This window comes from Pseudophryne corroboree, chromosome 1 (assembly GCF_028390025.1).
Source record: "Pseudophryne corroboree isolate aPseCor3 chromosome 1, aPseCor3.hap2, whole genome shotgun sequence".
Classification (NCBI taxonomy): Eukaryota; Metazoa; Chordata; class Amphibia; order Anura; family Myobatrachidae; genus Pseudophryne; species Pseudophryne corroboree.
Window position 1 is genome coordinate 303,415,969 of NC_086444.1, and position 24,811 is coordinate 303,440,779.

The following is a 24,811-nucleotide window of genomic DNA, read 5'->3' on the forward strand; positions in this document are numbered from 1 at the left end:
CATTCCGGGAGTGGACAACTGGGAAGCAGACTTCCTCAGCAGGCACGACCTCCACCCGGGAGAGTGGGGACTTCATCCAGAAGTCTTCACACTGATTGTAAATCGTTGGGAACGGCCACAGGTGGACATGATGGCGTCCCGCCTAAACAAAAAACTGGAGAGATATTGCGCCAGGTCAAGGGACCCTCAGGCGATAGCGGTGGACGCTCTAGTGACACCGTGGGTGTACCAGTCAGTTTATGTGTTCCCTCCTCTGCCTCTCATACCAAAGGTACTGAAAATAATAAGAAAACGAGGAGTAAGGACAATACTCGTGGTTCCGGATTGGCCAAGAAGAGCTTGGTACCCGGAACTTCAAGAGATGATCTCAGAGGAACCATGGCCTCTGCCGCTCAGACAGGACCTGCTGCAGCAGGGGCCCTGTCTGTTCCAAGACTTACCGCGGCTGCGTTTGACGGCATGGCGGTTGAACGCCGGATCCTAAAGGAAAAGGGCATTCCGGAGGATGTCATTCCTACGCTGATTAAAGCCAGGAAAGATGTAACGGTAAAACATTATCACCGCATATGGCGGAAATATGTTGCTTGGTGTGAGGCCAATAAGGCCCCAACAGAGGAATTTCAGCTGGGTCGATTTCTGCACTTCCTACAGACAGGAGTGACTATGGGCCTAAAATTAGGCTCCATTAAGGTACAGATATCGGCTCTGTCGATTTTTTTCCAAAAAGAACTAGCTTCACTACCTGAAGTTCAGACATTTGTAAAAGGAGTGCTGCATATTCAGCCCCCCTTTGTGCCTCCAGTGGCACCCTGGGATCTCAACGTGGTGTTGAATTTCCTAAAATCACATTGGTTTGAGCCACTAAAGACCGTGGATCTAAAATATCTCATGTGGAAAGTGGTCATGTTATTGGCCTTGGCTTCGGCCAGGCGTGTATCAGAATTGGCGGCTTTGTCATTTAAAAGTCCTTATCTGATTTTCCATATAGATAGGGCAGAATTGAGGACTCGTCCCCAGTTTCTCCCTAAGGTGGTATCTGCTTTTCACTTGAACCAACCTATTGTAGTGCCTGCGGCTACTAGCGACTTGAAGGATTCCAAGTTACTGGACGTAGTCAGGGCCTTGAAAATTTATGTTTCCAGGACGGCTGGAGTCAGGAAAACTGACTCGCTATTTATCCTGTATGCACCCAACAAACTGGGTGCTCCTGCTTCTAAGCAGACTATTGCTCGCTGGATTTGTAGCACAATTCAGCTGGCGCATTCTGCAGCTGGACTGCCGCATCCTAAATCAGTAAAAGCCCATTCTACAAGGAAGGTGGGCTCATCTTGGGCGGCTGCCCGAGGGGTCTCGGCTTTACAACTTTGCCGAGCTGCTACTTGGTCAGGGGCAAACACGTTTGCAAAATTCTACAAATTTGATACCCTGGCTGAGGAGGACCTTGAGTTCTCTCATTCGGTGCTGCAGAGTCATCCGCACTCTCCCGCCCGTTTGGGAGCTTTGGTATAATCCCCATGGTCCTTACGGAGTTCCCAGCATCCACTAGGACGTCAGAGAAAATAAGAATTTACTCACCGGTAATTCTATTTCTCGTAGTCCGTAGTGGATGCTGGGCGCCCGTCCCAAGTGCGGATTGTCTGCAATACTTGTACATAGTTGTTGTTCACAAAAGGGTTATTGTTATGAGCCATCTGTTGAGAGGCTCAGTTAAATTTCATACTGTTAACTGGATATGGTATCACGAGTTATACGGTGTGATTGGTGTGGCTGGTATGAGTCTTACCCGGGATTCAAAATCCTTCCTTATTGTGGCAGCTCTTCCGGGCACAGTATCCTAACTGAGGCTTGGAGGAGGGTCATAGTGGGAGGAGCCAGTGCACACCAGGTAGTCTAAAAGCTTTCTTTTAGTTGTGCCCAGACTCCTGCGGAGCCGCTATTCCCCATGGTCCTTACGGAGTTCCCAGCATCCACTACGGACTACGAGAAATAGAATTACCGGTGAGTAAATTCTTATTTTTTCACCGTGTTAGAACACGCCCTGGATATTTATCTAAAGTGGTGTCTTCTTTCCACCTTAATCAGGAGATCGTGGTTCCGGCCTTGGCCTCTCCCGATTTGTCTTCCAAAGAGTGGTCTTTGGATGTGGTACGGGCTCTCCATATCTACGTGAAGAGAACTGCCTCCATCAAGAAGTCGGATTCTCTCTTTGTTCTGTTCGGTTTTCACAAATGTGGCTGGCCTGCTCACAAGCAGACCCTGGCCAGTTGGATTAGAATGGTGATTGCACATGCTTACGTACAGGCTGGTCTTCCAGCTCCTGCTACTATTAAGGCCCATTCTACTCGGTCAGTTGGACCTTCTTGGGCGGCCCGCCATGGTGTGACCCTTGAACAGTTGTGCAAGGCGGCTACATGGTCCTCAGTGAACATGTTCAAAAGGTTCTATGCCTTTGATACATCCGCCTCCCAGGATGCTTCCTTTGGACGCCGGGTTCTTGTGCCCGCTACAGTGCGTCCCCTCCCATAAGGAACTGCTTTAGGACATCCCCAATGTCATTCCCTGTGGAGCCCAGTGTACCCCACAGCAGAAAACGAGAGTTATGGTAAGAACTTACCTTTGTTAAATCTCTTTCTGCGAGGTACACTGGGCTCCACAGGGCGCCCACCCTGACGCACTTAGTTTCTTTGGGTTGGTATGACATTAGCCGCTGACACCCTCTCCTGTTGTGAGTGTGTGGTGTTTGTGGCTACTAACAGTTGTCGTCTCTTTTGCCTTCTACTGCATTGGACTTGTTAACTAAAAACTGAGCTCCTGTGCACGGAAGTGGGGCTATAGAGGAGGTGGCGCTAGGCATTCTGGGAAGAAGGTCAAAGCTTTGAGCCTATTGGTGCCTCGGATCAAGATCCTACTGTACACCCCAATGTCATTCCCTGTGGAGCCCAGTGTACCTCGCAGAAAGAGATTTAACAAAGGTAAGTTCTTACCATAAATCTCGTTTTTAACTTTTAAATTACGCATTTATAAGGGGGCAGTTTCAGATGTTCTGTGCATGCCAGCCAAGAGATGTGGCCACATTTCCCTGTAGCAGGCCATGTCCTCTCCTCGTATACACTGCCCAATCAGTAAAATCTAACCACTGCGAAGTGTGATGGCTGTGATAGCAGCTTGGAGCAGTTAGTGCAGTTATGAGCGTGCACAGTTTCCATGACAGTATGTGTTGTAAAGACGCCCTTATTCTCCCTGCCACTGATTTATGTGAGGACTTCCAAATATTATTTCAATCCGGTTGTCAGTTTATTAATTTAGGAACTTTATTTTATGTTTTTATGGCATTATATCATACATAAATCATTTACTAGATTTCACAGGGAGTTATTTTAAATCTAGTTATTAGTGACCAAATTCTACGACTGCGACATGCGCAATGTTGACATTATGACTATGATAATATTTCCGTATGTCGACATAACCATCATGGCTACATTCTGACTGTCGACCTTCAGAGCATGTTGACATTCTGACCGGATAGCAAGCATATGCTGGTATAGTAGTATACAATTACATTGGATGCCAGCTGCATAAGAACAGGGAAAGTAGCAACATGGCAATATATTGGCATTAGTGTTTGGCTGCAAAAATCATGGAGTGTAACTGTCGAAATCTGTGTCCTATAGGAATTCAAACTGGGAAATGTATTCCGTACAACGCTACATATAAAACGTGCGAAATCAGAGCATGGTGTCCTGTGGAGTCCAAAAGCACTCCAGAGTAAGTCCTCCACTTAAAATGTCTGGTCTGATCTAAACCTCACAGATAACAGCTTTTACCATACTTATGCTATGTACACATTGGCCCTCATTCCGAGTCGTTCGCTCGGAAATAATCTTCGCATCGCAGCGTTTTTCTGCTTAGTACGCATGCGCAATGTTCGCACTGCGACTGCGCCAAGTAATTTTGCTATGAAGATAGTATTTTTACTCACGGCTTTTTCTTCGCTCCGGCGATCGTAGTGTGATTGACAGGAAATGGGTGTTACTGGGCGGAAACACGGCGTTTTATAGGCGTGTGGATAAAAACGCTACCGTTTCCGGAAAAAACGCGGGAGTGGCTGGAGAAACGGGGGAGTGTCTGTGCGAACGCTGGGTGTGTTTGTGACGTCAAACCAGGAACGACAAGCACTAAACTGATCGCAGATGCCGAGTAAGTCTGAAGCTACTCTGAAACTGCTAAGTAGTTTGTAATCGCAATATTGCGAATACATCGGTCGCAATTTTAAGAAGCTAAGATTCACTCCCAGTAGGCGGCGGCTTAGCGTGTGTAACTCTGCTAAAATCGCCTTGCGAGCGAACAACTCGGAATGAGGGCCATTATGCGATCTCTTACGATACAATATCGTATGATATTGTATACGATATCATATCGAATCGTGTGTACGCCCTACAAACGATGTCAAACGATGTCTAGAAACAAAGTCATCAGTGGAGTACAAATGCACACAATATCACCTCATCAAGACTGCATGCAGTCCGATGTACGATGTCGCCGGCAACCCGCGGAAGCGCGCATCGTACGTCGGATCATGCATACACATTATGCAATATCATTTAGGACTGAACAATATCGTTCAGATTGTGAACGATATTGCATAGTGTGTATGGGCCATTAGGGCTGTATTTGTATCCAAAGCTTCCGACTGTCAATGGTTAAATGTAAAACCAAGGCTATTTGCATTGAATGCTATTGCCTTTTAAATCCTGCTTGCAAGACTGACAACAATCAGTGGCTTTGGAAACACAAGTGTTTGACTCATGTGCTACCAGAAAGGCTTGAACAGTAGCTGAAATATAGTCACAATAGTCCATTTTGTGTACTGTACTACTCACAATAGCATCTCTGTCCTTGGGACATAATGAATTCCAGCATCTTCTTTCCATGACTTTCTGGACTGCCACAACCTTTTCAATACTACATTTCTTAGCGAGAAGCTGAACATTTCTTTCCTCTGACTTCTTTATCTTATCACTACTTTGTCTCTTCCACTTTTTTTCATGTCCATTTATAAGTCACTATTACCAATACTCTGCCTGTAATAGCTAGTGTTATTCAGTTTGGGACGATAGAATAAATAAAAAGCAATATACAGTATGTGCATGTTTAAGAGGGATTCATCATCATCATGTGTACTGTAAGGAAATATAATTTTATATAATGCATGAAAAAGATTTTATGGTAGCAGAATTAATAGTGATGGAATAAAGGGACAATCTCTTTATGTAAAACTTCAACTTCCATCTAAACTTGGCTGTAGCATCAAGTCTGCCTTCTGCCTCACCTTCAAGTATAATGTCCCAGACATTTGGGATGCTGGCAGTTGGAATACTGATACCGGAACCCCGACACCGGTCAGAAGACTAACGCCGGGTTCCCGACATTAATCACAATGCCGGCACCGGAATCCCGTACGTAAGTATGTCGAGGCTGGTTAGGGTTAGGCCGCGAGGGCATGGGTGGGGATTCTGCACGTATGTATGTCGCTGTCGGTATTCTGGCCGCCGGCATTCCAAGCGTTGGGATCCAGATACCATCCCATCCTGTCAAAGTACTGTATATGAACACATTTTAGCTACACCGGTAATACCTTTCCTATCTTCATCTGGATTACTGTTCTTTGTAGCTTTCTTTATGTCTGAAATGAGGTCTGGAAGGCAACAAATTGAGCACTGAAAGTAGTTGCCAAGGTCAGGTTACAGGTTTAGTTATTATGTCAAGGGAACTTGTCCACATGGTCATTATGTCGACACAGATGAAATGTTGTCACGATGAGAATGTCAACTGTGTTTTTACAGTAGATCTATCCCTAACACTTAACGCTAATCCTAGACCCTAACTGTAACCCTAACCCCTAAACCTGACCCTAATGCTAATGTTAACATTTTACCAATGTCAACATTCTGACCATGTCAACATTTTCCAGGTGTCGACATTTATAATGTTGACATTTTAATAATGTCAAAATAACTGTTGACAATCTGTTGTCAACGTTATGAATGTCACCATTGTAAGCTTCGACACAGTGACTGCATAACCTGTGCATAAACGTGGCGTAAAATGTGCCCATTTTCCTGAATAAATGTTCTCCATGGACCCCAGTCCAGTTCTCCATGGACCCCAGTTTGGGAATAATGCTCACTCTCTTACTGTGGCAGGCCCATACCCTCCCTGTGCTGCTTTATTTTGTCCATGTTTCACCAGCTTCTCTTTGAAGGGACAAAAATGTGGTTGGGTTTTTTTGCGCTGGGCCTCTGTGTTTTATTTACGATTCATAAATGAATCCTGCGTCATGCCGTTCTTCTTGTACAGTAACATGTTTCATGTGTTTGCTCTTAGTCCTGCCATTTTGGGAAGTGCAGAAAACTTGACAGTTTTGATAAAAAACAACATTCACTTTGCTGCCTTCAATTATACAACGTAAGTACTGTAGAGTGTCACAAGGCTTGGTGATTATAAGATGCCTTTTGTGTAAATATAATTTTATTACACAGAAAGTTTTGCTTTGTATGGGAGACTGTGGGGTAAATTTACTAAGATGGGAGTTCTATTTAAGATGGGATGTTGCCCTTAGCAACCAATCAGATTCTACTTCTCATTTATCTAGCACTTTCTAGAAGATAATACCTGGAATCTGATTGGTTGCTGTGGCAAACATCCCATCTTAAATAGAACTCAATCAGGAATTTAGTTATTATGTTGTTCCATGTCCTAAAGTTGCCTCTCCACTGCTTTCAGCCACTCAGGTCAGGACCTCCTTTCCCTGCCTATACCCTTGTGTCTTCTTTTGTATATACTGCTCTTACCTTGCTCCTGACTGATTCCTTTGATCTGACGTATCTTCCAGACAACCCTCAGATCTACTGCCCTGGTTAGTGGATCAGCTTGTTGTGGCTGTTCCTGATTTCTATGCTTTTATATTGGCCTGGCTCCCTTTTTGGATTATTATTGGCTTTCTATCCAACTACCCTTGTTCAATTCTAGCTTGCCAGGACACTTTCTTGGTTTGTACTACTTACGATTACTCAGACTCATTCAATGAATATCAGCCCCCTGCTTATTAATGCTCTAATTCTCTGCTGTTGACCAGGCTCTCAAGTCTCACCAGGTACCTGCGCTCCCTCTGCTGTCCTTCTGCCAGCATTGACTTGTGAATCGCTGCTTTCTGTAGGCTTGGTTCATTCTTAGTTCTACAGAATTTACCTTGCACAACATTGCTCACATAGGGCCAGTAAAGTGCGATCTGCATTCATTCTGCCTGTAGCTGCAACGCTCACAGCTGTTTTCACTGAATGCTGAATAATGTTGCACTGACTCAATGTTTATTTCTATGTATTTCTGCATGGCCACACTCAATCAGATCAGCATCCAGTAAACACCAGTTGACAAATTACTTATGTCAGCCTGTTATTTGAACTATCAAATCCCAATGGGATTTAGCCCAATATTTCAGTGGCTGGATTTTTACTATTGAACACAACCATTGGGGTTATTCAAAGTTGGCAAACCAGACCAGAGAGCCGAAAGCTGCGCCGTGCACAGCCTTCCCGGCTCTCTGTGGGACCGGACCGGCCCACCAGACCATCGGCCTTTCTTCCATATGCCAGAAGTGCCAGACGGGCAGTCCGGCCCTGATTACATATGAAGGTGAGTTTAGATGAGAGGCTGATTCTGAGTTGGGAGCAAAGCATAAAAGTAAGTTTGTATCTGGATCAAACCACATTGCAATTTTATTTCCATGCACAGCAGATACTGTCCGCTTCTGCATGTTGCCCACAAATGCTGAACAGATTTATTTTTAAACAGCAATTTAGATACGAATCTGGCCACACCCCTCTTACACATGACTCCCTTTGCACATTTTCCGTCTGCCCCACCTGCAGCGCACCCATGTGCAAAGTTACTTGCTCTTTTTTTGCTTTGCTTCCAACTCAGAATCAGCCTTATAGTCACTTTACCAGCATAGAGTATGTATGCGCAATGGTTATAGGCACAGGACAGCCAATTCAGGCTGGCTGTCTAATCCGGACACTGGGGGTCATTCCGACTCGATCGCTCGCTGCAGTTTCTCACCGCAGTGCACCGGCGCATGCAAGCCGTCGTTGCCTAGCGATCGCCTGTGAGGGGTTAAGCCTCCGTTTAGGGGGCACGGTCCGGCCAACGCAGGCATGGCCAGACCGTTGAGGGGACGGGCCGCGCTGGCTGTGTGACGTCAGACGCAGCCGCTGCGGGCCGGGGTGCGACAAGTAGCTCCCGGCCAGCACGCTAAAGCTGCGCTGGTCGGGAGCTACTGTTGAAGTGCAAAGGCATTGCCGCTGTGCAATGCCTTTGCACTTCTGCGGGGGGCTCCGGCACTGACATGCGGGGCGGACTAGCCCTGTGCTGGGCGTCCCCCCGAATGTCAGTGTGAATGATCGTAGCTGTGCTAAATTTAGCACAGCTACGATCAACTCGGAATGACCCCCTCTAGGTACAGGATGATGACGCAGACCCTGGACCCATCACACATCACACCTCCGTTTTGAAAAACGGTTCCAGGTGCCACCCCCGCTCTGTCCCCCAAATGCTGCAGCTGACAGTGGGCTGGGAGCAACATCGCAAGACCCGTTCTGCACATGCGCAAAACAGGTCTTGTGCCTGCCCAGACCTCCAAACATCGTATTTGTACTCAAACCATCGGGTTTGCTTACAAATATGAATCGGACCCAGAGAACAGTGCTATTATGTCCAATTGGTGTATTACTACAGGCCTCAAATAAAGTTTAAACCATAGATATGTTACATGATTCAGTTTGCCATAATATACATGTAATCTGGGACATCTATGATTTACACAGGTTCTGAAATTGACTAAAACCAGGTGAAATGCAGGCTTGAATGTAGCCAGCCACAGAACCTGTGTAAATTATAGGTGTCCCGGATTAAAGGGTTATTATGGCAACCATTATCGTACCATGATAAGCTACTGCTATCTACTGAGACTTTGAAGTCTTTTTCTGCTGTGGGGTACACTGGGCTCCACAAGTCTGGACAATGTGGTGTAGAGTAGGATCTTGATCCGAGGCACCAACAGGCTCAAAGTTTTGACTGTTCCCAGAATGCACAGCGCCGCCTCCTGTATCACCCCGCCTCCCAGCACAGGAGCTCAGTTTGTCAGTTGGTGCTGCAGTAAGCAGGCACTTAACAGAGGGGCTGCTCCAAGCAGCCCTGAGAAAAGCTTTTTATGAGGTAAAAAGTGAAGACTTCAAGGGCAGCAGCGGTGGTAAATGTCTTGTGTAATTCACTGCTCTCCCCAGCGGCGCTGTACACTCCCGAGCCCTGGTTGCCGGGTACCTACAGCGGAGGCTCCGGTTTTCTTCATGTTAGACACACACGGCTGGGGCTCTCCAGGATCGCGTGGCCGCGCTTCGGGAGGTGGTAAGTGGGTCCCGCTCGCGGGACCCGGTCTTTATCACGATCCGGCGCGGTCAGTGGGAGGCGGGCCGTGTGCGCTGGCGGTGGACACTGTGGATACAGGCGATCCCACTAGATCACCAGGGCATGGGCGCAGGTCAGGTTTTCTCTTAAAACCGATTTTAATATCGCCCACAGTACCCGGTGGTTTTGCCAGCAAGGGGGATAAGGCTTAGACCTGAAGCCCCTACTCCAGCCCCAGAGCGCCATTTCCAGCAAGTGTTCCCGCCCTGGAGCTGCATCTCTGTCTTTTCCTCACTCCCTGTCAGTGTCTGCGGTGCCATTACTCCTCAGCTCACTGTTCCTGGGACTGCTTGGGCAAATCCTCCTATGTAAAGCCGCCTGGTTGTCAATGCTGTGCCTTTACATGACACTTAAGTATTCTACCTGCCTTTTTAGTCAGTGTTAGTAAGAAAGAGTGCATTTAGTCAGGGGTTTATAGTACAAGTACCCTGTGATATACATCCAGTTTCTTACTGTGTAGTGTTATATCTATTGACTATATAGCTGTGTAAGCTAGTCCAGTGCAGTATTATTGTCTGTAATAACCTCTGCATTGTACAAACTGTGACTTTCTGTGTGTGCATTTGATAGCTGAGTGGTGTCCATTTCGTGTCTTTCACTCAACTTGCTATCCCTATATTCCATAACCTGAGGGGCTTGGTGCGTCAGGTGTTATTTAATATATGATTTTCACAAAGATATACTGTATTACGTATTTTTCTCTGTGATTTAGTCACCATATCTCTCCTTTATCCCTGCTGGTGCTGACTACACTGCACAGGGGTTTGGGTTTAGGGATATAGTGCTGCTAATAATTGTACTGTGTTACCTCATACTGCAAGTTATATCACGTCTGCTTCTGAGGGTAACGGTTCTGGGGTGGAACACACTGCTGGTGTTGCTGAAGCCACAGGCACATACGGGGAGAATATAGCAGCTGTGGTCTCTGGTTCTGGGGGCTCCTTGCCCCCCAGTGGGACTGTGGCAGCGGAGGCACATACTGACCCTCCGTAGGCCGCTTTTTCCACGCTTCTGCATACGCTAGTTCATAAACTGACACCCCCTATGGGACCCCCAATGCCGGTACAACCGTATGTGGTCCCTGCAGCTAACTCGCCGTGGGCGGACGATTTATCTGCTCAATTAAAGAAGTTGAACCAGTCCCTGACTACTAAAAAGTCTGACCATCGCTCGCCTAAGTCCAAGAGGTCCTCTAAGCGAGCGCTCGTCTGCTCACAATCCACTGCTGTCACTGACACCTCGTCTGATGAAGACAGCACATACACTGACCCCACAGGTTCTGACTCAGATACGGCTGATGGGGAGGGTAGTTCACATGTGGATGTTCCTGATCTTTTGGAGGCTATTAAGTTAATTCTGCAGATTACGGATGATCCCGAGCCATCCGTTCCTCCTAAGAAACCAGATAGGTTCAAGCGTCAGAAGGTGATTAAACAAGTTTTACCTCACTCTGACCACCTAGTGGATATACGTCAGGAACCCTGGCAAAGCCCGGGTGCAAAGTTTGTGCCTCAAAAGAAGATGCTGGCTCGCTATCCCCTCGCGCCAGAGCTGTCTAAGAATTGGGAAACGCCTCCTCCAGTAGACTCACATGTGGCTAGGATGGTGGTTTCCTCAGCTCTACCTGTCACTACCGTCACGTCTCTAAAAGAGCCTATGGATAAACGTGTCGAGGGGTGTCTAAAAGCGATTTACACCCTCACCGGCACAAAGGCCCACTATTGCAGCTACATGGGCGGCAGAGGTAATTGAAGCATGGGCCTTGGAGTTAGAAGCTGAAATCTCCTCTGACCATGCTAGACAATGCTTGTCATATATTGTCACAGCTTCTCGCTATATTAAAGAGACGGCTTATGATGCCGGTATCCTAGCAGCCAAGGCCTCTACTACGTCAGTCCTGGCTCGCAGGATATTGTGGCTGAGATCCTGGTCTGTGGATCTGGACTCTAGAAAAACCCTGGAGGTACTCCCTTTCAAGGGGGATATTCTGTTTGGGGAGGACTTAAATAAGATAGTGGCTGACTTGGCTACTGCCAAAACTGCCTGTCTGCCTAATACAGCTCCTTCTGTGTCGAAGGCCAAAGGCACGTCCTTTCGCCCCTTTCGTCCTTCAGGTAAAGCAAAAGGTCAGGCGTACCATAAGCAGGCCCGCACTTCCAAACCTGGTAAGCCGAAGCCCAAAAGAGCCTGGGCTGCCCGTTAGCCAGCAGCCAAGACCGATAAGCCTGCCGCATGACGGGGCGGGCCTCCTCCTGGGGGATCCTAGGGTGGGGGGCCGGCTTCTAGGGTATACCCAGGAATGGTTGAAGACCACTTCAGCTGCCTGGGTACGGGAAGTCGTCGCTCGAGGTTACGTCATAGCCTTCAAAAACCGACCCCCTCATCGATTTTGCCAGACAGATGTCCCGTCGGACCAGACAAAGGCAAACACTCTGCATTCGGTGGTACAGACCCTGCTGGATACAGGAGTCGTAATACAGGTGCCTCTTGCTCAGAGGGGCCGGAGGTACTATTCTCCGCTGTTTCTAGTCCCAAAACCGAATGGGTCCTCCCGGCCCATTCTCAACCTCAAGGCACTGAACAAGTTTTGAAGGTTTCCAAGTTCCGTATGGAAACCCTTCGCTCTATAGTTCCTTGGAACTTAGGGACTACATGGTCTCCCTGGACATACAGGATGCTTACCTGCATATTCCTATAGCAGTGTCACATCAACAATACCTGAGGTTCGCTATTGGCAACCTCCATTACCAGTTTCGGGCGTTACGTTTTGGTTTAACAACGGCTCCACGAGTCTTCACCAAAGTTATGGTGGTGATGACGGTGGTACTCTGCCGTCAAGGGATCAGGATACTGCCGTATCTGGACGACTTGTTAAATTCCCCAGATCTTCTCCTGCGTCATCTGGATATGACGGTCCGGTTTCTACAAGCCCATGGGTGGCTCATCAACTGGAAAAAATCCTTCCTGGTCCCTGCTCAGAGCATGGTGCATCTGGGAGCGCTGTTGGACACTCACAACCAGAGGGTGTTCTTGTCTCAGGAGAAAGTCCTGAAACTTCAGGACAGGATTCGTTGCTTCCTTTCTCGTCCGCAAGTGTCGATACATTCGGCAATGCAGGTGCTGGGCCTCATGGTATCTGCATTCGACATGGTGGAGTATTCTCAATTCCATTCTCGCCCCCTCCAGAAGCTGATTCTAGCCAAGTGGGATGGCCTGCCTCACCGGATCAGGTCTCAAATGATCTCTTTGACTCCGGAGGTCCGTCTGTCGCTGCTCTGGTGGTTCCAGGACCGACAATTGTGCAGAGGCCGTCCCTTCTGGATATCCAACTGGGTCCTGTTGACGACAGATGCCAGTCTAAGAGGTTGGGGCGCGGTGCTGGAGCAGCACTTCTTGCAGGGTCGGTGGACCAAGGAGGAATCTCTCCTCTCGATCAACATTCTGGAATTGCGGGCGGTCTTCAATGCGTTAAACCTAGCCCAGCATTTAATACAGAACCGTCCTGTTCAAGTACAGTCGGACAACGCCACCACAGTGGCTTACATAAATCATCAAGGCGGCACTCAAAGCCGTTTGGCAATGATGGAAGCCTCACGGATTCTACGTTGGGCAGAACGCCATCTACTGGCAATATCGGCAATATTCATTCCGGGAGTCCTGAATTGGGAAGCGGACTTTCTCAGTCGTCAGGCGAGTGGGGCCTCCATCCAGAAGTGTTTCAACTCCTCGTGGAAAGGTGGGGTCTTCCAGATGTGGATCTGATGGCGTCTCGACACAATCACAAGGGTCCGGTCTTCGGAGCAAGGACAAGGGATCCTCAAGCAGCATTCGTGGATGCGCTGGCAGTGCCGTGGAGCTTTCGGCTGCCGTACGTGTTCCCTCCGGTGTCACTCCTGCCCAGGGTAATTCGGAAGTTCAAGCAAGAAAAAGGAAATCTGCTTCTCATAGCTCCGGCGTGGCCCAGACGGCACTGGTTCTCAGACCTGCAAGGCCTATCGTCAGAGCGTCCACTTCTACTTCCACAACGCCCAGACCTCCTCGTTCAGGGCCCCTGTGTCTACCAGGACCTAGCCCGGCTGTCTTTGACGGCGTGGCTCTTGAAGCTTCCGTCTTAAGAACTAAGGGTTTTTCTGAAGAGGTCATTAAAACTATGTTGCGGGCCCGGAAACCGGCCTCTGCTCGGATTTACCATCGGGTCTGGCATTCCTACTTTGTTTGGTGCGCATCTAACCATTATGACGCTTCCAAGTTTAGTACAGCCAAACTTTTGGCTTTTCTACAGCAGGGCCTAGATTTAGGCCTGCGTCTGGCCTCCCTCAAGGTTCATATTTCTGCCTTGTCGGTGTGGTTTCAGAGAAAAATTGCGACTTTACCTGATGTTCATACTTTCACTCAGGGTGTGTTGCGTATCCAACCTCCCTATGTCCCGCCTGTGGCTCCTTGGAACTTGTCGGTGGTTTTGGAGGCGTTGCAGGAGCCTCCATTTGAACCTCTTGGTTCAGCTGACCTTAAGTGGCTTTCCCTTAAGGTGGTGTTCTTGCTGGCTATTGCCTCTGCTAGAAGAGTGTCGGATTTGGGTGCCTTGTCTTGTAGTTCCCCATATCTGATTTTTCACCGTGACCGGGCGGTTCTTAGGACTCGTCCCGGATATTTACCGAAGGTGGTTTCTTCGTTCCACCTTAATCAGGAGATTGTGGTTCCAGCTTTTGTCTCTCCTGATTTGTCTCCCAAAGAGCGGTCTTTGGATGTGGTACGGGCTCTCCGTATCTATGTGAAGAGAACTGCTTCTATTCGAAAGTCTGATTCTCTCTTTGTTTTGTTTGGATTTCACAAACGTGGCTGGCCTGCTCACAAACAGACCCTGGCCAGGTAGATTAGAATGGTGATTGCGCATGCTTAGGTGAAGGCTGGTCTGTCAGCTCCTGTTCATATTACGGCCCATTCTACTCGGTCTGTTGGACCTTCTTGGGCGGACCAACGTGGTGCGACCCTTGATCAATTGTGCAAGGCGGCTACGTGGTCCTCAGTGAACACGTTCATAAGGTTCTATGCCTTCGATACTGCCGCTTCCCAGGATGCTTCCTTTGGACACCGGGTTCTTGTGCCCGCTACAGTGCGTCCCCTCCCATAAGGAACTGCTTTAGGACATCCCCATTGTCCAGACTTGTGGAGCCCAGTGTACCCCACAGCAGAAAACGAGTTTTATGGTAAGAACTTACCCTTGTTAAAACTCTTTCTGCGAGGTACACTGGGCTCCACAAGGCGAACACCCTGACGCACTTAGCTTCTTTGGGTTGATATGGCATTAGCCGCTGACACTTCTCTTGTCGTGAGAGTGTGGTGTATGTGGCTACTAACCGTTGTCGTCTCTTTTCCTGCTACTGCATTGGACTGGTTAACTAAACTGAGCTCCTGTGCTGGGAGGCGGGGTGATATAGGAGGCGGCGCTGTGCATTCTGGGAACAGTCAAAGCTTTGAGCCTGTTGGTGCCTCGGATCAAGATCCTACTCTACACCCCATTGTCCAGACTTGTGGAGCCCAGTGTACCTCGCAGAAAGAGTTTTAACAAGGGTAAGTTCTTACTATAAAACTCGTTTTTGCAATGGGTTAAATGTATTATAAATAGTAATATTGATGACTCTGGGACATGCTCCAAGAACTTGATAGAGATACATTAGTGTTTTACAATGACTCACTATACAAACAGTTGTTAAGGGGTTTTCTGATAACTGTAATGGGTCCTACACATTTACCGATTACACTGAAAGATATGACATTATCTTTCAGTGTGTAGGCACCAACGATGAACGATGCGCGGCCCCGCACTCGTTCATCGTTGGTGCCGGCTTGTTTATGCCTGCAAGCCAATATGGACAATATCGTCCATATTAACATGCAGGGCTATGGGGCCGGGTGATGGGGGAAGGGGTGAAGAAATTTTGCTTCCCCGTCACCCTCCCTTCATCGCCGGGTCGGCCATCGGGCACCTCGGCGGCCAATTGTTTAGCTTGTATTCGTCCTCTTGCAAACTTTAACTAAATACATTGTGAGTTGTTTCTTTTCATTGCCCAATGTTATGAAACAAAGCTGGAAAAATGGATGGAAAGAACAGAAAGGTGATAGAAAGCTAAAGCCGTGTTATCTTTTTGATTGGAGCGGCTGCGTGTGACATCACGCAGCCGGCCCAATCACGCCAACACCACGCCAAGGCCCCTGTTCGCACGGCCACGCCTCTGTTTCCGCCCTTGGAAACGGAGCGTTGCCACCCCACGAACGCCTCTGCCTGTCAGTTAGACAGATGCATTCGTAATTACTGTGGGTCACCCGCAGTAAATGCGGTGCATGCGCAGGACGGGCCCTGCGCATGCGCCAGCGGGCCGAATGCAAAATTTCCAGTTGGATTGTGATTTGCGCTCCAACCTGCATTAGCCCCTTAGTACAAATTGCAGGAGAGCATATATAGGTTCATAAAGTAACATCACATTGGGTTATCCATACCCTCCTATGTATGACATTGTTATTATAATCTAATTACTCACTTGCTTTATCTTCTAGGAAAAACATCCTCCCGGAATACAATGTGTCCTGTATATTTAACAAAGCGACTGCCCCTCATTGCCCCATATTCCGGTTAGGGGACATTCTGAAGGAAACAGGGGAGAATTTTTCTCAGGCTGCTGTTTTGGTAAGTACTACTAATACTTCAATTCCTTTTCAAGTTTGGTGGCTTAAATGGAGTTAATGGAAGATTTCTACTTACAATGGAGTTTCCCACATACAGTAAGTAATCCTCCCCAGGTATATATCTGGTCATGCTGCTTGCCTTGGACCCCATCTCTTACCTCACAGTTATCTCAGGAAACCTGCACTGTGCACCACAAAACTGAGTAAAAAATTATCAAAATTGAGAGAAACATAACAAAATTGTGGAAAAAGTGCAGAGCATGAGAATTGTGTCTAATATCTCGTACGGGAGGCAGTCAACTTACCGGCTGTTGGGATCCTGGCTGTCAGGATACCAATGCCGGAATCCCGACACCCGGTGAAATACTGGCAGTCGGAATCCCCACTTGGGTGGTGGTCCATGCCACCACCCAAGAGGGAATAGAACCGTCGCCACCGAGCCCGAAGTGGCGAGCGCAGCATGCCCGCGAGGGTACACGCTGCGCTTGCTACTGATATCTTGGCTGTCGGGATCCTGGCGTCGGTCTCCTAACCGCCAGGATATCATACTGATCCAGCCTCATACCATACAATGCAACAAGTAAAGTTGTAGAAGGACGTGCGTTTACTGGCCTGCAACATTTAGACAAGCCTACAGGGGGCACTTACACAGCAGCACAGAAAAAGAATGTTTCACTAGGTATTGTACATGTGCTCATGAAAGAGACAATATGTGTAGGTGTGTGAAACTACAAGCCACAGCATGCTCTAATAGCTGGAAGCAAGTGTGGAGACTTGTAGTTTAAAAACAACAGGCGAGAGACAGCTTGTCCCAGTCTGCATTAGAACATGCTTAGTATTTGCAAGTCAAACAGAAAAATCATGCAAGTTTTCATGCATTCAGTGAGATTCAGCTGAATGGTAAATGCAGTATATTGCTGTAGGAAAGGGTCAGCCTATGAACATATGAATGATGAGGACACTGAAATGAATGGGGGACACACTTCTAGGGACAGGATCCGGTCAGGATCCTGACTCGCGAAAGACCTGGACACTGGACACTGGAATCCCAACACTGGTCAGAATGCTGGTGCCGGCATCCCGAACAGGATCACATTGCCAGCGCCGGCAACCCCGACCTTGGATCCCGATCGAGTGACAGTCGGGACATCCGAGTGTAAGCAGTGTGGGGGGTTTAGGTTTAGGGCAGTGAGATAAGGGTGGGAGGGGGGGATCACTGTGACTGGACTGGCTATGAGGTTCTAGGTGGGGGGGGGGGGCAGTGAGATGGGTGCAGTGGGCAGGTGGGGGGCAAACATGGAATTACCTTCCCCCACCCGCATGCCTACACAATTGGGGTGACTGTACAGGGGAGGAGTACACTAGGGGAATGCCCATGCCCACTGATATACCACACCTGTACCCCCCCTAATTCCCCCCACACACACTATAGGGGAGACTGCCCCTCCCCTAGTTGCTGCCCTGCGCTGAGAATGGAACCTTCCCCATCACACCCTGCACTTGCCATGGGAATGGCTCCCAGGTACCGAGACAGAGACGGGTGGAAGGTACCAGGGGTAAGACAGTGAGCGGACACCATACCTGAGGAGACAGAGCTCCGGGTGCCAGGAAGGGAGCAGCAGGACACCAGCTGCTGTCACAGGCACACAGGAACCAGACAGGGTAGAGGATGGGAGAGCCTTCCCAGATAATCCTTCCTGGGCCAGTGCGAGCCACAAGGCACAGATACAGAACCCCCTGCCTGGGCCTGTGCTAGCCACAAGGCACAGATGCAGAACCCCCTGCTTGGGCCTGTGCTAGCCACAAGGCACAGATGCAGAACCCACTGTCTGGGCCAGTGCTAGCACAAGGCACAGATGCAGAGCTCCCTGCTGCATGTGAGCGTCCATTACCTTCCTGGGTCCTGCAGGTCGGAGCCTTCAGCCGCTTCCGCCCCATGAGCTGTTTCTTCAGCTCGGCCGGGAAGATGTGCAGCCCATGGAAGGTCTGCGTGTCACCGTACAAGGCACATATAATATGTTCCTGGTAGGATGCAGCACTAGCAGGGGGGTGGGGAACACACACAGCAGTAATGGCTCAGAGAGCCGGGAGAGGGTCCATGGGGTATCCTCCCTCCCACACCCTGGGGCCTCCGCACAGTCCTAATCTCCATGCTAAGTCCTCACATAGGTCTCTGATTGCTCTCCGTTGATCTCTTGCTGCTCCTGCTCTGGTCCTAGGCCGAGCCATCACAGACACAATGGACCAGAACCTCCAACGCTGTACAATACACGGTCCATGCTGCGTCCCTAGGGAACGAGCCCAATGCCGATACTCGCGGCCAGCACCTGGGACTGCCAGTCCAGATAATTAGCAGAGCAAGTGCTTCCAGTAGAAAGCAACTCCACTGCTATAACTAGTGGCGTAAGTTCGTCACAGTTGCCTGGAGGCAAGATAAATATTGGTGCCCCCCTTTCTCTAACGTCCTAGTGGATGCTGGGGACTCCGTCAGGACCATGGGGAATAGCGGCTCCGCAGGAGACAGGGCACAAAAGCAAGCTTTTAGGATCACATGGTGTGTACTGGCTCCTCCCCCTATGACCCTCCTCTAAGCCTCAGTTAGGTTTTTGTGCCCGGCCGAGAAGGGTGCAATCTAGGTGGCTCTCTTAAAGAGTTACTTAGAAAAAGTTTTTAGGTTCTTTATTTTCAGTGAGTCCTGCTGGCAACAGGCTCACTGCATCGAGGGACTTAGGGGAGAGATTTTCAACTCACCTGCGTGCAGGATGGATTGGATTCTTAGGCTACTGGACATAGCTCCAGAGGGAGTCGGAACACAGGGCTCGCCCTGGGGTTCGTCCCGGAGCCGCGCCGCCGACCCCCCTTGCAGACGCTGAAGATGAAGAGGTCCGGAACCAGGCGGCAGAAGACTCTCAGTCTTCATCAGGTAGCGCACAGCACTGCAGCTGTGCGCCATTGTTGTCAGCACACTTCACACAGCGGTCACGGAGGGTGCAGGGCGCTGGAGGGGGGCGCCCTGGGCAGCAATGTATAATACCTGTATGGCGAAAAATACATCACATATAGCCCTTGAGGCTATATGGATGTATTTAACCCCTGCCAGATATCTAAAACTCCGGAGAAGAAGCCCGCCGAAAAGGGGGCGGGGCCTATTCTCCTCAGCACACAGCGCCATTTTCCCTCACAGAAAGGCTGGTGGGAAGGCTCCCATGCTCTCCCCTGCACTGCACTACAGAAACAGGGTTAAAACAGAGAGGGGGGGCACTGATTTGGCGATATGTATATATATTAAAATGCTATAAGGGAGGAACACTTATATAAAGGTTGTCCCTGGATAATTATAGCGTTTTGGTGTGTGCTGGCAAACTCTCCCTCTGTCTCCCCAAAGGGCTAGTGGGTCCTGTCCTCTATCAGAGCATTCCCTATGTGTGTGCTGTATGTCGGTACGTGTGTGTCGACATGTATGAGGAAAATATTGGTGAGGAGGCGGAGCAAATTGCCTGTAATGGTGATGTCACTCTCTAGGGAGTCGACACCGGAATGGATGGCTTATTTATGGAAATTACGTGACAATGTCAACACGCTGCAAGCCGGTTGACGACATGAGAGGGCCGGCGAACAAATTAGTATCTGTCCAGGCGTCTCAAACACCGTCAGGGGCTGTAAAATGCCCATTTACCTCAGTCGGTCGACACAGACCCAGACACGGACACTGATTTCAGTGTCGACGGTGAAGAAACAAACGTATTTTCTTTTAGGGCCACACGTTAAGGGCAATGAAGGAGGTGTTACATATTTCTGATACTCCAAGTACCACAAAAAAGGGTATTATGTGTGAGGTGAAAAAACTACCTGTAGTTTTTCCTAAATCAGATAAATTAAATGAAGTGTGTGATGATGCGTGGGTTTCCCCCGATAGAAAATTATTGGCGGTATACCCTTTCCCGCCAGAAGTTAAGGCGCGGTGGGAAACACCCCTCAGGGTGGATAAGGCGCTCACACGCTTATCAGAACAAGTAGCGGTACCATCTACGGATAGGGCCGTACTTAAGGAGCCAGCTGATAGGAGGCTGAAAAATATCCTAAAAAGTATACACACACATGCTGGTGTTATACTGCGACCAGCGATCGCCTCAGCCTGGATGTGCAGAGCTGAGGTGGCTTGGTCGGATTCCCTGACTAAAAATATTGATACCTTTGACAGGGACAGTATTTTATTGACTATAGAGCATTTAAAGGATGCATTTCTATATATGCGAGATGCGCAGAGGGATATTTGCACTCTGGCATCAAGAGTAAATGCGATGTCCATATCTGCAAGAAGATGTTTATGGACACGACAGTGGTCAGGTGATGCAGATTCCAAACGGCACAAAGATGTATTGCCGTATAAAGGGGAGGAGTTATTTGGGGTCGGTCCATGGGACCTGGTGGCCAGGCAACTGCTGGAAAATCCACCGTTTTTTACCCTAAGTCACATCTCTGCAGAAAAAGACACCGTCTTTTCAGCCTCAGTCCTTTCGTCCCTATAAGAGTCATATCTGCCCAGGGATAGAGGAAAGGGAAGAAGACTGCAGCAGGCAGCCCATTCCCAGGAACAGAAGCCCTCCACCGCTTCTACCAAGTTCTCAGCATGACGCTGGGACCGTACAGGACCCCTGGATCCTACAAGTAGTATCCAAGGGGTACAGATTGGAATGTCGAGAGGTTTCCCCCCTCGCAGGTTCCTGTAGTCTGCTGTACCAATGTCTCCCTCCGACAGGGAGGCAGTATTGAAAACAATTCACAAGCTGTATTCCCAGCAGGTGATAATAAAATTACCCCTCCGACAACAAGGAAAGGGGTATTACTCCACACTATATGGTGGTACTGAAGGCTAGGTGAGACCTATTCTAAATCTGAAAAATTTGAACACTTACAAGGGTTCAAATCCAGATGGAGTCACTCAGAGCAGTGATAGCAAAGAACAAGGGGACTATATGGTGTCCCGGGACATCAGGGATGCTTACCTCCATGTCCCAAAAATTTGCCTTTTCTCACCAAGGGTACCTCAGGTTCGTGGTACAGAACTGTCACTATCAGTTTCAAGACGATGCCGTTGGATTGTCCAAGGCACCCCGGGTCCTTACCAAGGTAATGACCGAAAGGAGGATTCGTCTTCAAAGAAAATGGACGACCTCCTGATAAGAACAAGGTCCAGAGAACAGTTGGAGGTCGGAGTAGCACTATCTCAAGTAGTTCTACGACAGCACGGGTGGATTCTAAATATTCCAAAACCGCAGTTGTTCCGACGACACGTCTGCTGGTCCTAGGGATGATTCTGGACACAGTCCAGGAAAAGGTGTTTCTCCCAGAGGAGAAAGCCAGGGAGTTATCCGAGCTAATCGGGATCCTCCTAAAACCAGGAAAAGTGTCAGTGCATCATTGCACAAGAGTCCTGGTAAAAATGGTGGCTTATTACGAAGCGCTTCCATTCGGCAGATTTCACGCAAGAACTCTTCAGTGGGATCTGCTGGACAAATGGTCCGGATCGCATCTTCAGATGCATCAGCGGATAACCCTATATCCAAGGACAAGGGTGTCTCTCCTGTGGTGATTACAGAGTGCTCATCTTCTAGAGGGCCGCAGATTCGGCATTCAGGATTGGATGCTCGTGACCACGGAGGCCAGCCTGAGAGGCTGGGGAGCAGTCACACAAGGAGTGTGATCAAGTCTGGAGAATTCTCTCCACATAAATATACTGGAGCTAAGAGCAAATTTATAATGCTCTAAGCTTAGCAAGACCTCTGCTTCAAGGTCAGCCGGTATTGATCCAGTGGGATAACATCACGGCAGTCGCCCACGTAAACAGAAAGGGCGGCACAAGAAGCAGGAGGGCAGTGGCAAAACTGCAAGGATTTTTCGCTAGGCGGAAAATCATGTGATAGCACTGTCAGCAGTGTTCATTCCGGGAGTGGACGACTGGGAAGCAGACTTCCTCAGCAGGCACGACCTCCACCCGGGAGAGTGGGAACTTCATCGGGAAGTTTTCCGCATGATTGTGAACCGTTGGGAAAGACCAAAGGTGGACATGATGGCGTCCCGCCCGAACAAAAAATGGGACAGGTATTGCGCCAGGTCACGAGACCTTCAGGCGATAGCTGTGGACGTCCTGGTAACACCGTGGGTGTAACAGTCGGTGTATGTGTTCCCTCCTCTGCTTCTCATAACCAAGGTATTGAGAATTATAAGACATAGAGGAGTAAGAACTATACTCGTGGCTCCGGATTGGCCAAGAGGGACTTGGTCATCTTGGGCGGCTGCCCGAGGGGTCTCGGCTTTACAACTTTGCCGAGCAGCTACTTGGTCAGGGGCAAACACGTTTGCTAAATTCTACAAATTTGATACCCTGGCTGAGGAGGACCTGGAGTTCTCTCATTCGGTGCTGCAGAGTCATCCGCACTCTCCCGCCCGTTTGGGAGCTTTGGTATAATCCCCATGGTCCTGACGGAGTCCCCAGCATCCACTAGGACGTTAGAGAAAATAAGATTTTACTTACCGATAAATCTATTTCTCATAGTCCGTAGTGGATGCTGGGCGCCCATCCCAAGTGCGGATTGTCTGCATTACTTGTACATAGTTATTGTTACAAAAAAAAATCGGGTTATTATTGTTGTGAGCCATCTTTTTTAGAGGCTACTTCATTGTTATCATACTGTTAACTGGGTTCAAATCACAAGTTGTACGGTGTGATTGGTGTGGCTGGTATGAGTCTTACCCGGGATTCAAGATCCTTCCTTATTGTGTACGCTCGTCCGGGCACAGTACCTAACTGAGGCTTGGAGGAGGGTCATAGGGGGAGGAGCCAGTACACACCATGTGATCCTAAAAGCTTGCTTTTGTGCCCTGTCTCCTGCGGAGCCGCTATTCCCCATGGTCCTGACGGAGTCCCCAGCATCCACTACGGACTATGAGAAATAGATTTATCGGTAAGTAAAATCTTATTATAATTCCAGGACGGCTGGAGTCAGAAAGTCTGACTTGCTGTTTATATTGTAGGCACCCAAAAAGCTGGGTGCTCCTGCTTCTAAGCAGACTATTGCTCGTTGGATTTGTAGTACAATTCAGCTTGCACATTCTGTGGCAGGCCTGCCACAGCCAAAATCTGTAAATGCCCATTCCACAAGGAAGGTGGGCTCATCTTGGGCGGCTGCCCGAGGGGTCTCGGCTTTACAACTTTGCCGAGCAGCTACTTGGTCAGGGGCAAACACGTTTGCTAAATTCTACAAATTTGATACCCTGGCTGAGGAGGACCTGGAGTTCTCTCATTCGGTGCTGCAGAGTCATCCGCACTCTCCCGCCCGTTTGGGAGCTTTGGTATAATCCCCATGGTCCTGACGGAGTCCCCAGCATCCACTAGGACGTTAGAGAAAATAAGATTTTACTTACCGATAAATCTATTTCTCATAGTCCGTAGTGGATGCTGGGCGCCCATCCCAAGTGCGGATTGTCTGCATTACTTGTACATAGTTATTGTTACAAAAAAAATCGGGTTATTATTGTTGTGAGCCATCTTTTTTAGAGGCTACTTCATTGTTATCATACTGTTAACTGGGTTCAAATCACAAGTTGTACGGTGTGATTGGTGTGGCTGGTATGAGTCTTACCCGGGATTCAAGATCCTTCCTTATTGTGTACGCTCGTCCGGGCACAGTACCTAACTGAGGCTTGAAGGAGGGTCATAGGGGGAGGAGCCAGTACACACCATGTGATCCTAAAAGCTTGCTTTTGTGCCCTGTCTCCTGCGGAGCCGCTATTCCCCATGGTCCTGACGGAGTCCCCAGCATCCACTACGGACTATGAGAAATAGATTTATCGGTAAGTAAAATCTTATTATTTCCTATATTAAGATAAATGTGTGTGTGTGTGTGTGTGTGTGTGTGTGTGTGTGTGTGTGTGTGTGTGTGTGTGTATGGAGTGTTCTGAAAAAATAATTATATACTTATTTATACATTTGATTGTCTTTTATTTGAAATCACACATTTCTTAGCAGTCGCACCCAGGATTAGAATCCATGACCTGTTACACTAACAGCAGACACTTTACTGATGGGAGTTATTTGCTCCTGTAGAGGAAGCATGAGAATTCTAACTATATGAAGTTACGTGTAATTATCAGAGAAGTATCTTCATATCGTTATAATTCTCATATTTCCTATACAGGAGCAAACAGCTTCATCAGTAAGGTGTCTGCTTCCAGTGTAATAGGTTGTGGTTTCTAATCCTGGGTGTGATACTTGTAAAATGTGTATATTCAGTATAATAAAGAGGGTTTGATTTGTAAGGTGCAGGGACCAGTGAGGAAGTTAGCCACTGAAAAGACAGCAACAGCTATCAATTAACTTCATTCAATGGTGTCACAGAATGGGAGGAGAGGTGCCCCCCTTTAGAGCAGGAGCCCGGCGGCAGATGACTCCGTTGCCTCCCAGAGTTCTGCCTCTGGCTATAACAGCAACCTTATCTGGTTATTAGGTGCTGCAGCCAATGCAGGACTTAATGATGCTATCATCAAAGTGCCTTAAATACTGTTTGGTGGTGGAGGTATTTTGGGGGTCATTCCGAGATGT

The 24,811-nt window shown here is 48.5% G+C and overlaps 1 protein-coding gene and 1 long non-coding RNA gene across 2 annotated transcripts in view; one reads left to right on the forward strand and one right to left on the reverse strand.

The window, feature by feature from the left end:
* The window catches only part of LOC135066290 (uncharacterized), a 78,554-nt gene that overhangs the window by 51,745 nt on the left and 1,998 nt on the right, over window positions 1–24,811 (reverse strand). The gene's annotated exons all lie outside the window — the stretch shown is intronic.
* P2RX7 (purinergic receptor P2X 7) overlaps window positions 1–24,811 on the forward strand; it is a 195,318-nt gene that overhangs the window by 32,378 nt on the left and 138,129 nt on the right. Inside the window, exons 5-7 of the mRNA XM_063964421.1 lie at window positions 3,675–3,768; window positions 6,388–6,468; window positions 16,081–16,210. Coding sequence (XP_063820491.1) covers window positions 3,675–3,768; window positions 6,388–6,468; window positions 16,081–16,210 — 305 coding nt within the window. The remainder of the gene's footprint in view (window positions 1–3,674; window positions 3,769–6,387; window positions 6,469–16,080; window positions 16,211–24,811) is intronic.